The sequence below is a fragment of the Panthera tigris genome, chromosome D1 (assembly GCF_018350195.1).
Source record: "Panthera tigris isolate Pti1 chromosome D1, P.tigris_Pti1_mat1.1, whole genome shotgun sequence".
NCBI lineage: Eukaryota > Metazoa > Chordata > Mammalia > Carnivora > Felidae > Panthera > Panthera tigris.
In genome coordinates, this window is record NC_056669.1 from 6,934,070 (window position 1) to 6,946,432 (window position 12,363).

The window sequence follows — 12,363 nt, forward strand, 5'->3', positions numbered from 1 at the left end:
GGTGTAAGTGATTCAATTACCAGTAAGCGTTTAAACTTTAAATATTAAAATAATTTAGAGTTCTGCTGAAGACGATTTTATTACCAACTTTAATGTAATCATTGCTTGTGATGACCTGGCAGTTCCTTATCATGAACATGATAATTGTTTTCATATTTATCCTATATACATACATGTGTATATATGTATATGTGTCCTATCACCATTCGTTGGTAGAAATCTGCCCATTTTATTTTATCTCTGTGTAAAGTGCCAGTATCTGTGACCATAAATGACAATTTAAATTTCACCTGTAGAATTCTGTTGTTTACAAGGAAAGCAAATACACATTTCCATCAGATCTGATGTCTGTAAGTCTCCCTGACCTCACTTGACTGTGTCCCGTGCACCTTGGACTCACTTCTCCAGAGTAAACTTGCCATCTTCCTCCTATCCCCTCCCCTCGGCCTCTCCGACCATGCACCTCGTCAGTGAAGGGCACCCACTTAGACCTCTGTCATGTTCACCCGACTGCCAGGTCCTGCCACTTCTGTGTTATAAATCCTGCTAGTCCCTCTGTGTCTGCCCCCAGCATCCTTGCTGCTGTCAGCACAACTGAAATTCTTACAGTGAGTTCCTGTTGCAGCCGCCGTAGGTGGTGGTTTCTCTTGCCTGGGACACTGTCTGCCACTCTTCCATCGGATACCCCTTTCTCTGTGAGCCTTTCCTCGTTTAGATTAGGTTCCATCCTTTGTGCCTGTCCACTCTCCACTTCCCTGTCACATCCTCATCACACAGAGGTGAGACTCTCAGGCAAAAGCCAGTGACTTCTGTGTGCACAGAAACAGTCTCTCTTATTCAGAGTTGTATCCCAACTGCCCAGTACATAAAAGATCCTCGGTAAGTATTTACTGAGCCAGTGAATTAGCCCCCTTCAGAAATAAAATATAAATTGTAATTAAATTCTCAGTTTCGTTAATAAGCACAGTTTCTTGTAAAAGAGTAAGAAATGCCATTAAGTTCTTATCGATTCATACTTATTAAGAACCAGTTTTATGCCAGGTGACTGCCCACCAGAAGCTTAGAGTGTAGAGGGAGACAGACGCACGCCCAGAAGGAAGGATGCCCTTAAGCAAGTCTGCCCAGACTAAGGGGAGCTGTCTTTCTTTGTCAGACTCAGAGCACTTTTTCCGATGCTGTGTGGATAAAAAGTCGCAGAGGACCATGCTTGCTGTTGTGGACTACATGAGGAGACAAAGGAGGTAATGGAGTGAACATGGCTTTTGGGGTTTGGGGACTTAGAAGGGTCACTTGTTACTGCCGGCTGCATTGTCACGTTCTCTGAGGTGGTGCTCTTTCCAAGGTGCTGTAAGTACTTTGTGTGATGCTTCTATCTTCTTGAAATAACCCATATTCAGGTGGCACTTTGGTTAAATCAGGCCTGCAGCTTGGATAGGTAGGAAGTGGCGTCTTCTGTGCGTGTATGCTGGTGGCGGCAGTGGTTGACGAAGGGCGGGAAGGAGAGTAGGGGAGGAGTGCAAAATCCCTAAATGCCTTTACGTTTTCAAATGAATTCCTCTTTGTCTCCCGCATACCATCCCACACCGCTCTTAGAAATGTTAGGGTTTCAGTATGTTTCCAATTAGAAAGTTACCGATACGCTATATTGCCGCGTAGAGATCCTTTCCTGAGAAAGCCCATAAAAAGCTGTAGCTGTAGCCAGAAGCATGTTATTTCTTGGGGCTGGGAGTCCGTTTCACCTCTGAATCGTTCAATGCAGATTCGTCATCAAGGTAGAGTGGTGTTGACATTCCAGTCCTTGGAAGAGGTAAACATTCTTCACATTTAGTTTTCATTCTAAATAGGCCGTACGGAAGATTCCTTGAGAGAATATGAACAGAACAAAGGAGTGTAAAGGACCTCAATTTATGTCCGATTCTGGTGCTTAGAAGCTTTGTGATCTCTGAACTTCAGGTTCCTCAGCCACAGGGTTTGTTTTTTGGTGGTTTTGTTTTTTGGTGGTTTTGTTTTTTATTTTAGAGAGAGAGCATGTGCAAGTGGGGGAGGGGCACAGGTGGGGAGAGAGAGGGCAAGTGGGAGCAGGGGAGGAGCAGAGAGAGAGGGAGAGAGAAAATCCCAAGCAGGCTCCCCGTTCAACCGACTGAGCCACCCAGGTGCCCCTCCGTAGCTACAGTTAAGCGTCAGCTCTGTGACAGGCGATGTATTCATCAGCCTGATACGTGTTATTTAATCATTGCAAATTCCGTGGAAGATGGCTCTTGTTCCCCGGTTTTACAAATGAGAAAATTAAACCTTCAGAATTGAAGTTGTTGAAGGTGATATATCTTGTAGTGGGTGGTCCAACCGGACTTGAACCAGGCCATATGCTGGCCTAAAACCAGTGTTGTTACCCACTACCTTGTCGCATTTCATTTATAATGCTGGTTTTAAAAGAGATAGATGATTGCTTCCGATTGTGACCCACTGTTACTCCCAGAAGGTTTTTATTAAGTAACTTAGGCGAAAAAACAAAGAGAAAACGGACTGCATTAGGAAAAACATGTACTTGTGTTTTGAAGAAACAGTATTTCCATTAAATTGGCCACTTTTTAAAAAAGATTTTTGTAGGTGTTATTGGGTATTCTGTGCAGCCTACCCTTAGCCTGGAGTCCATAGACCCCTTGATGGAAGGTAGGTGTGAACCCCAAATTTGTATGAGCTCTGATGATCCGTAGCTTTCCTCAGATTCCGTACGGGGTTTGTGATCCGAAAGGGGTCAGATAGGGCTCTTCAGCCGTAGTATGTTAACATGTTTACAGCTGTATGTTGGGGACATGCGGTTTTTGGCTATTTGAATCTAATTTCCTTTTTAACGCTTGCTACCATTGTGTTCTATATCAGCATACTCTTCTTTTGATATTGAAGTTAAAGAAATGGACATGACTTGATGTTAAGTTTTTCCTTAGACCTTCCTTAGGAACCGTTTTTGATGATGCTTTCTGGCTGGAGTTGAATTACCTGGAGGTTGCTAAGGTGGCTCAGTCTTGTGCTGCTCACTTTACAGCATTGCTCTACGCAGAAATTTATGCAGATAAGAAAAGCACAGATGACCAGGAGAAAAGGTAATGGAATTTAGACACTTGGCTTTTAAAATCAGTGTTGACATTGTTTCAGTAAAGGTATGTATTTTATTTTGCTCCCATTCCCCCATTTAAAAGACATTTTAGATAGAAGTTTTCTATTAAAGTGAAATAATATTTTAAAAGATATAAATAATTCTGCTCTGAAATAAAACAGATGTTTATTCCTTAAGAATTGTATAAATTCTAGATAGCAAACTCCTTATTCATCTCTCTGTTCCCCATAGCGGTAGCATTGGGAATTTAATAGAAGTGATCAATAAATAGTTTTCAGATGATTGAGTGATTGCTTGATTTTAGTGAAATTACTTTTACCACTAATCCCCCAGCTTGTTCAAGGTCCATTTTCCTTGTTTATTATAAAGTAATGTACTGATTTCTTTCTGTGACTCAATTACTTTCATTACTTTGCTATCTACCTGTATTTCTACCAACTTAATTAACTTTTCCTCTGAGTTAGAATTCTAATAGGAGTTGAATAGGTGTTGTCCTAGATCTTAGTGAAAAACAAGAAAGCAAGGAGGTTAAAGAGTAGAGAATGCACACTGTATTATCCCAGCTGCACTCGTGAGATCTTACTCATTTGAAGTAGCCTAGTGTTGGGGCGCCTGGGTGGCGCAGTCGGTTAAGCGTCCGACTTCAGCCAGGTCACGATCTCGCGGTCCGTGAGTTCGAGCCCCGCGTCAGGCTCTGGGCTGATGGCTCGGAGCCTGGAGCCTGTTTCCGATTCTGTGTCTCCCTCTCTCTCTGCCCCTCCCCCGTTCATGCTCTGTCTCTCTCTCTCCCAAAAATAAATAAAAAACGTTGAAAAAAAAAAAATTGAAGTAGCCTAGTGTTTATTTTTCTTCTTAGCCTCATTCTCCCACCACAGAATCACTGCTATTACAGAATTGCAATGGCAAAGATATAATATGTTGCTATATTTCTCATGCTTGCTACTTAATGATTTCTACCTTGGACTGTCCTTAAGCTGGAAACAGTGTGATTTTTAGACTGTGGAAAACCAGGAGCCAGAATTCAGATCCTCGTCCAAACATAAATAAATGAGTTACTTGGACTGATTTCTTAAGTCTTTGGTTTGGTATTTAGTTTCTCCTTTTCAAATGAAAACAAAAATCTATGATATGTAGATACTATGTATAATATGTAATTGGTTCATCATCACTATAGACTGTATGAAGACAGTTATGTTCGTTAAATATCAGTAAGAAATGGATCATTGCCCATTCTTAGAGACTTAACATTTGAGTCAGGGTCTACATACTTGGCAGTAGTAATTATGATCTGAATGTGTTTCAGTATCTTGGTTTCATTGTGTATTTCCTTCTAATTAGTATTTCTTCTAATTGGGAGTGAATACACTTGTCTAGTAGTATAATGTTCATTTATTTTTGAGAGACCGAGCATGAGTGGGGGAGGGGCTGAGAGGGAGAGGGAGGCACAGAATCCGAAGCAGGCTCCGGGCTCTGAGCCGTCAGCACACAGCCTGACATGGGGCTCCAACTCAACAACTGCGAGATCATGACCTGAGCCGAAGTCGGACGCTTAACAGACTGAGCCACCCAGGCACCACTCGTCTATGAGTGTAAATAAAATCACCTTAATTTGTAGATAGGTGATGGGATAGATTTTGGCAAACTTTTGCAGAATTGTTTAACGAGCAGGAGGCCCGGATTTTGATTTGGTTAACTTTAGGAACAAGTCCTTGACAGAGAAGGCTTGCAATTTGCTTTAACAGTTTGGTTTTGATTTTTGATTTTTTCCCCAAGTGCCTGATGGGACAGGAAGGGCAGACAGAGGGATGAGCTTGACGGAGGGTAGGGAACGCTGGTTTTCTTCAGTGACTCAGTCAGGTACCATAAAGTTTTGTTTGTTAACTTGCTCCTGAGAACATACGAGATTTCAAAGCTAGTGTCCATAATTTTTCAGAAAGAAGTGTAAAACTCCCTCAAACAGATTTAGACCAAAGGTGTTCATTCGCGACCTCGGTTATGTGAGTGTCACTGGTACTTGAGGCAGCGTCTGCCAGGTCCTGGCGGCTCTGTTTTTCCTGGATTAATTACAGCCTTAGACGGACAAAGTTACAACCTCTAGTACTGTCTCCCCTGCTCTCCAAATTTCTCCTCTGAAAACTGTCTTCTGCATGACCTGCCAATAAGGAAAATAGATGTAATAGCTACACATAAATTGGATGTTGTCGCTACTCTTCTGTCAGGCAGCAGTCTCCTCTGTCCCATCCCTCTGTCTTCCCTCCGGGAGGTGAATGTGAGCTCGTGTTTTGTGTTCATTCTTATAGGTGCTGTTTTTATCCTAGGAGTATGAATACATAAATATAGTTTAGTTTTCCTCATTTTTGAGCTTCATGACAAATTATGTGTGTGCTTTTCTAGAACTTGTTTTTCCATTCGGTATCTTTGTAAGATTTATCTATGTCGTGTGTTGCTGTGGTCAGTACTTTGTCACTGCCACTGCGTGTCCCAGCGGGGGGCGGTGCACCACGATTCGTTTCCTCCTTCCCTGGTTCAGGATCTGTGTCTAAGGGGAAAACTACTGGGCTGCAGGGGATGCAGAAGTTCAGCCTTGTCAAGATAGTGCCAGATTGTTTCTGAAAGTGGTCACAGCCATTTGCATACTTGTCAGAAATGGAGTTGTGGGAGTGGATCCGTAGAAAGCCTTACATTTGAAGGAGGGAGCCAAACAGGACTCAATTGATAAGTAATAACAGAGGCACTCCCACTTAGGTTACTATTGATTTTATACATGGGATAATTATTGTCACCAACTTTATAGCTGACATGACTTGGGAGTTGAAATTAACTGATGGGACTGAATATCGTGTATGTACGTGCAGGGCTGAAAGCTGAGGCCTTGGGGTACCCAGATCTCTGTCTTCTTCCTGTCACTTAGTGGTTTTATAACCTTGGGTGGGTGGATCCCATCCATGCCCCTCTTTGTGAACACTTAGTATTATCACACTTCCTAATTTTTACCGATTTATCGCTTGTTATGTGGTGTCTCGGTGTGGTCTTGTGTGCCCGTGATTATTAATGAGGTTGAACTTCGGGTAAAACCCCTGACAGAACATTATAAATTGGAGAGCATTTATTTTTAAACAGGCCTGGCCCTATAAATAAGCGCAGTTTGACTTATGGCCTTCCTGTCTATGAGATTGTCATTAATATTTGATAATCATGAGAAGAATTAATATTCACAAATTTTTTCCATTCTAGGTGTGAGTCATATTACATTTTAAAGTATGAATGGTTCATTATGTTTTATCTGTGATCTTGGTTAGTTTTTCTCATTCAAGGCTATAGTGTGTGTTAGTAAGCTTCACAATAGTATATTTTCATTAAAAGATGTGCTCTTGTGACAAACAGAAGCCTTATGTTTGAAGAAGCAAGCCAAAATACAACGATTTCTAGTTTGAGTGAAAAAAGTAAAGAAGAAACTGGAATAAGTTTACAGGTAAATATTACAGAGACCTTATTATTTGTGATACTATTTATTTTGTATTATTATTTTATTATAGAGATGCTAGAGACGTCATTTGATTTTCAGACTGACGTTACTGTTTGGGCTGAGTGTCCTGTACGTAAGCTCACGGTTTGAACGTTAGGCCTCGGGGTGGACAGAGTTGAGTTCTGATCCTGACCCTGCTGCTTGTAAAATCTTGTGCAGATCACTCCCCCTTTCCAACCTTGAGTTCCTTCATCTGACACTTGGAAGTAAAACCACCCATCTCATACAGATTTTTCTGCCACAGTAGCCTGTTTTTTTTCTTTATAGAATTTAACATTTGTAATCAGATATTCATTTGTTTACTTGTTTACTGTATGTCACATCGCAGGGCCGATTCCTTCTATAAATTTTTTTTAATGTTTATGTATTTAGAGAAAGAGAGAGAATCCCAAACAGGCTCCATACCGTCAGTGCAGAGCCCAACATAGGGCTCGATCCCATGAACTATGAGGTCGTGACCTGAGCTGAAACAAAGAATTGGACACTTAACCGACTGAGCCCCCCAGGAACCCCTTCTATAAATCTCTTCATGCCTACTCCTAAGTTGGCCATTCTCGCTGAATTTCTTTGGTCGGCTCAGTCCTCTGAAATGACCGTTTCTACCTCTCCACTTGGTCTCTTCCCTTTTGCTTGTAGCTTGCCTCCTGCTTCTCGAAGAAAACCGGGGAGGTAGAGACGAAGTCCCAGCACATCTCCCCATCAAACACGAAATCCCCCTGCATCGCTCAGTGTAACCTTTCCTGTTGTTAAAGTGGAGAAACACTTTCTCCTTCTAGTCAACACAGTCCTTCCTGTGCTTCGTTGTTTATGAGTTCTTTCTCAGAGCAGTTACTCTTCACTGTGCTCTGCTCCCTCTGGAGGTGTCCAGACGTTGTCCCACTTCTGTTCAAGTCATTCCCCTGCAGGGGCGCGTGGCTGGCTCAGTTGGTAGAGCTCGTGACTGTTGATCTCAGGGTCATGGGATCAGGCCCCACTTTGGGCATGGAGCCTACTTAAAAATAAAGTCATTTCCGGGGTGCCTGGTTGGCTCAATTGGTTAAGCGTCCGACTTCGGCAGGTCATGATCTCGCAATCTGTGGGTTCAAGCCCTGCGTCGGGTTCTCTGCTGACAGCTCAGAGCCTGGAGCCTGCTTTGGATTCTGTGTCTCCCTGTCTGCCCCTGTCCAGCTCACTCTCTGTCTCTCTCTGTCTCTGTCTCTCTCTCTCTCTCTCTCAAAAATAAATAAATATTAAAAAAAATAAAAATAAGTCATTTCTCTCTTCTGTCACCCTTTCTGGCCTCTTTTTCCTTAACAGCTGGACTTGTGAAAGACTAACCTCCTCCCAGAAGCAGCACTTGCTCGTGGGCCCTGTGAACTTTGTGTTACTAGCGTGGGGGTCGCCTTCCTTTCAGCATCTTCTCTGATGTTTCACTAACCCTTAGCACCGTCAGCCTCTCCTGGCATCTTGTATGTTCTCTACTGTTGATCCCATTCTCCTTTCTCTTTTCCATTTGTGCTTTTTGATAGTTTTACCCTCTTTTGCTGAGTTTTTGCAGTATTTTCTGTGCTAGGCTGGCTACTGCGCTAAGCTGGGTACTGAACATTCCAGCACCAAGGGCTCAATTTCACATTCATGAATAGAAACAGTTTAATTAGAATTCAAACTGCAGGGGCGCCTGGGAGGCTCAGTCGGTTGAGTGTCCGACTTCAGCTCAGGTCATGTTCTTACAGTTCGTGGGTTTGAGCCCTGCGTTGGGCTCTGTGTTGATGGCTCAGAGCCTGGAGCCTGCTTTGGATTCTGTCTCCCCCTCTCTCTCTGCCCCTCCCCAACTCACACTTGTGCTATCAAGAATAAATAAACAGTAACAAAAAAAAAAAGAATTAGAATTACAGACTTATGCCAGTATCCATGAAGTTGTATTTAGTAAATATTTCCCAGAGCAAGCACCATTAAGCAGTAAAATTGCTTGATTGGTTTTCTGTGCAGAGGTTTCTAGTTTTTCCAATCTTCTGTTGTCTTTCTGTTTTCATTTTTATTTTACTGAGATGGTTTTAAACAGAATCCATTCTGTGTACATTTTACAACAAAGATTGGAGTCATCAGGCTGCTTCTTTATCCTTGCTGTGTTTTACCAATTGTAACATAATTCAGTTTTGAGTTTTCTTTGAAAGAAAAGTTCATGACCTTTATTTTTACTACATTCAGTTTCCAAGAGTCAGACTTTGCAGATGTCATTTTCCTGTGTCCATTTTTAGCTGTTGATAGGATTCTTTGTTTTTATTTAAATGATTACTTATGCATGTGTCTGAAAGCCTGATAAATTGGGGTTGATTTCTTATTTAATGCATGAAATTGTGATCAGTTCTTTTCAGGGAGCCATTCTGTTGTCTGGGATCTGTTTGTTGTGTTGCCGATTCACATCTTTGGTCTACATTTCCATATCACTATCTTTTACGTTTATGAGAATAATGTGTAGTTGGGAGACATGTTGGTAATGATACAATTTCCAGTTTGTTGAATTCATAAAGTGGTATTTTTCCCATCTCCAATTTTTGTTGCTGCCCCGTTTTTAGGATCTGCTCTTAGAAATCTATAGAAGTATCGGAGAGCCAGATAGCCTGTACGGCTGTGGTGGGGGGAAGATGCTCCAGCCCCTTACCAGGTAAAACCCGTGCTTCTGGATGGCGGGATGGTAATTCTGTCTGTGAAGGAGCCACACGCAGGTAGAACTCAGAGGTACCTTGGAAATCTGTAATTACAGGCTGCGAACGTACGAGCATGAAGCCATGTGGGGGAAAGCCCTGGTGACATATGACCTTGAGTCGGCAATCTCCTCATCCACCCGCCAGGCAGGAATCATCCAGGTGAGTTCTCTTCTGCTCTGGTGAAGTCCCGTGTCGCGTGAGGGGATTTCAGTACACGGGTGGCGTCTTCAGCCGGCCACGTAAACTCTGGACACAGGCATTGGGGTCAAAACCCAGAGGGTCGCTGACCTGAAAGATGGTGTGGGTTTGTTGATCACAGTCTTGTTAGCCAGCAGAAGACATTTCTCGCCAGCACGCAGCGTGGCAGGTCGTGGATTACGTCCTTTCCGTGGAAAGCCTCACGTAAACTCTTGCTCGTAGTCTGTATGTCAGGTGGTCCGGAGGCTGTCATCTGTGCTGCTGGCTGGCGCCCCTCAGTCGGGCTTCAGTCTCTGTCTTTATGTTTCGGGGAGAGCAAAGGAAATGGTACTTGGGGATTTTCAGTGATGGTGTTGTGAAAGTTACTTCTCATGTTTTGTTGTTTTTTAATGTTTATTTTTGAGAGAGAGAGAGAGAGAGCAAGCATGGGAGGGGGCAGAGAGAGAGGGAGACAGAGGATCTGAAGCAGGCTCCTGAGGGTGGAGAGTTCAGTGCGGGGCTTGAACTCACAAGCCATGAGATCATGACCTGAGCTGAAGCTGGTTGCTGAACCGACTGAGCCCCCCAGGCGCCCCTACTTTTCATGTTTGGCCGTTATTTTTTCGCTAGTTTTGTTATCTTTGACTACTTTTTTTTTTTTTTTTTAACTCCTGCTTAGGCCCTGCAGAATTTGGGACTCTGCCATATCCTTTCCGTCTATTTAAAAGGATTAGACCTTGAAAATAAAGAGTGGAGTGCAGAGCTGCAGGAGCTCTGTTACCAAGCAGCGTGGAGGAATATGCAGTGGGACCACTGTGTTTCTGCCAAGTAAGAGCTTGGACATTTTCTTCTGGTTGTAACCGATGAGCTGTTTTTATTCTTTTTTAAGTTTATATATTTATTTTGAGTGAGAGAAAGGGAAAGAGAGAGCGTGCATAAGCAGGGGAGGGGGAGAGAGACAAGGAAAAGGAGAGAGAATCCTAAGCAGGCTTCGTGCTGACGGTACAGAGCCTGACGCAGGGCTCGAACTCATGAACCGTGAGACTGTGACCTGACTCAAAATCAGGAGTCAGATGCTTAACGGACTGAGCCGCCCAGGCACCCCTATAATGAACTGTTTTTAAACTTACTCTGTGAGCATAACAAGAGTTGGGGGGTTTCTCGTGTTTTGTACATGCTGCAGGCTATAGAGATGCCCGAGTGGCTTAAACATGATAGCAGTAAGCAGTTCACATACCTGGGTTGAGTTACACCCTCTAATTCCATCAGGGCATCCCTCCCCCCCCCCCCACCCCCCACCCCCCGGCCTGCTGCCAGACATACTTGAAAATAGAAATGTAAAATGTATTTTCTCCTGAGAATCTTCTCATTGATTGTTTATGAACCCAAAGAGAAGTATAGCCTTTCCGCTTCCCAGTCCCCGCGGTCAGGTAGCACCGTCGTGGCTGGACAGCACTCCTAAGACTGCTTATCTTTAGCGATGGGATATTTTCTTTCATGAAAAAATACTGCTAATCCCGGAACATGGGAAGATACCATTTGTAGCCCTGTATGTAACATCACCATTTGCTCCGAATGGAAAGCCAAACACCTGATCTTAGAAAAGATTTCTCATTTATGTAAAAAGTCTTTTGATGACATAGGCACCAAAAAACGAAACCATATTAATTGTATGTTTAATTGCCTTCACAGAAAAAAATTTCGTCAATTGGAGTGTCTTTCAGATTTCAGACTGTTAGATTGCTGTATGATTAGAGAGATACGCTTTCATATTTTTATAGCATTTACTCTTGCTTCCTCTCTAAGTCACCGTATACTGTTCCCGCTGCCTGCTGTATTTCAGGCATGTAGGCTTTCTCTGTGTTCTTCCTGCACACCAGGCTGTTGGTACGTAAAGGCCTTGAATGTATCTGCTGCCTGTTGCCCCTGTTGCCCCGGGTGTGGCTTCTCGTCATGCAGATTCTAGTAGGACAGTGTCATGTCTTAGACATTCCCTGACCATCCATCTCAAGTTGCCACCCGGTCCTTCTCTTTTGTTACCGTTTTAATTCTCTGCACGTTCCTTGTCAGCGTCTGGCTTATTTATTGTCCATCTTCTCTGAACCACAACATGAACTCCATGGGAATGGCGACCTTATCTGACCTGTCCAGTCATGGACCCCCTTCCCCCCGCCGCTCTGCCCCGGCTTTGGAGCCTGGTGCCCCCTGGCACATAGTCGGTGTTTGCTGAATAAGTGAGAATTAGAACCAGGCAAAAGATCTGAGAAATACACTTTTTTCTGCTTGAATAATTTAAATGATCCACAAGATTCTTTGTATTTCTTGCCAGAATTTCTAGAAATGCATTGTTTGAAATGGAGACACCTTAATTTTAGTTGTCAAATTTTGTTTTTTTGGTGCAATTATATTGTATATACCTGTACATTTTAAGACTTTTTGTTTTTAAATATATTTTTTCTCTTATGTTTTAATTATCTCAGTAAAGGAATGGAGGGAACCAGTTACCATGAATCCGTGTACAATGCTCTACAGTCTCTGAGAGATAGAGAATTCTCCACATTTTATGAAAGTCTCAAATATGCCAGGTATTGTAAAAAGAGTTACTGTATTTTAACATTTAGTGTCATGGCTGCTTTTCTGAAAACTTGATGAGTAATTTCAGCATGCGGATTTGCACTGCTGAAGGGTAAGGACTTGGTGGCTTTGGTCAGGTTGTGTCTTCGTCATTCCCACCCTCTCGTCAGGCAACACCTTCGCTGTGGAATAAATCATGCCAGTCACTGTTGGGATTCAAACAGTGCAGAAGGGGGAGGCGAAATCCTGTAACAATTTTGTAGCTTATGTACATCTGAGAAGTA

The 12,363-nt window shown here is 42.9% G+C and overlaps 1 protein-coding gene across 5 annotated transcripts in view; it reads left to right on the forward strand.

Moving 5' to 3' along the window:
• ATM (ATM serine/threonine kinase) overlaps window positions 1–12,363 on the forward strand; it is a 128,947-nt gene that overhangs the window by 80,325 nt on the left and 36,259 nt on the right. For all 5 annotated transcript variants that reach the window (XM_042958873.1, XM_042958872.1, XM_042958875.1 and 2 more), the window contains 7 exons: window positions 1,154–1,241; window positions 2,946–3,101; window positions 6,500–6,587; window positions 9,197–9,285; window positions 9,385–9,487; window positions 10,185–10,333; window positions 11,986–12,090. In XM_042958873.1, the coding sequence (XP_042814807.1) occupies window positions 1,154–1,241; window positions 2,946–3,101; window positions 6,500–6,587; window positions 9,197–9,285; window positions 9,385–9,487; window positions 10,185–10,333; window positions 11,986–12,090 (778 nt within the window). The remainder of the gene's footprint in view (window positions 1–1,153; window positions 1,242–2,945; window positions 3,102–6,499; window positions 6,588–9,196; window positions 9,286–9,384; window positions 9,488–10,184; window positions 10,334–11,985; window positions 12,091–12,363) is intronic.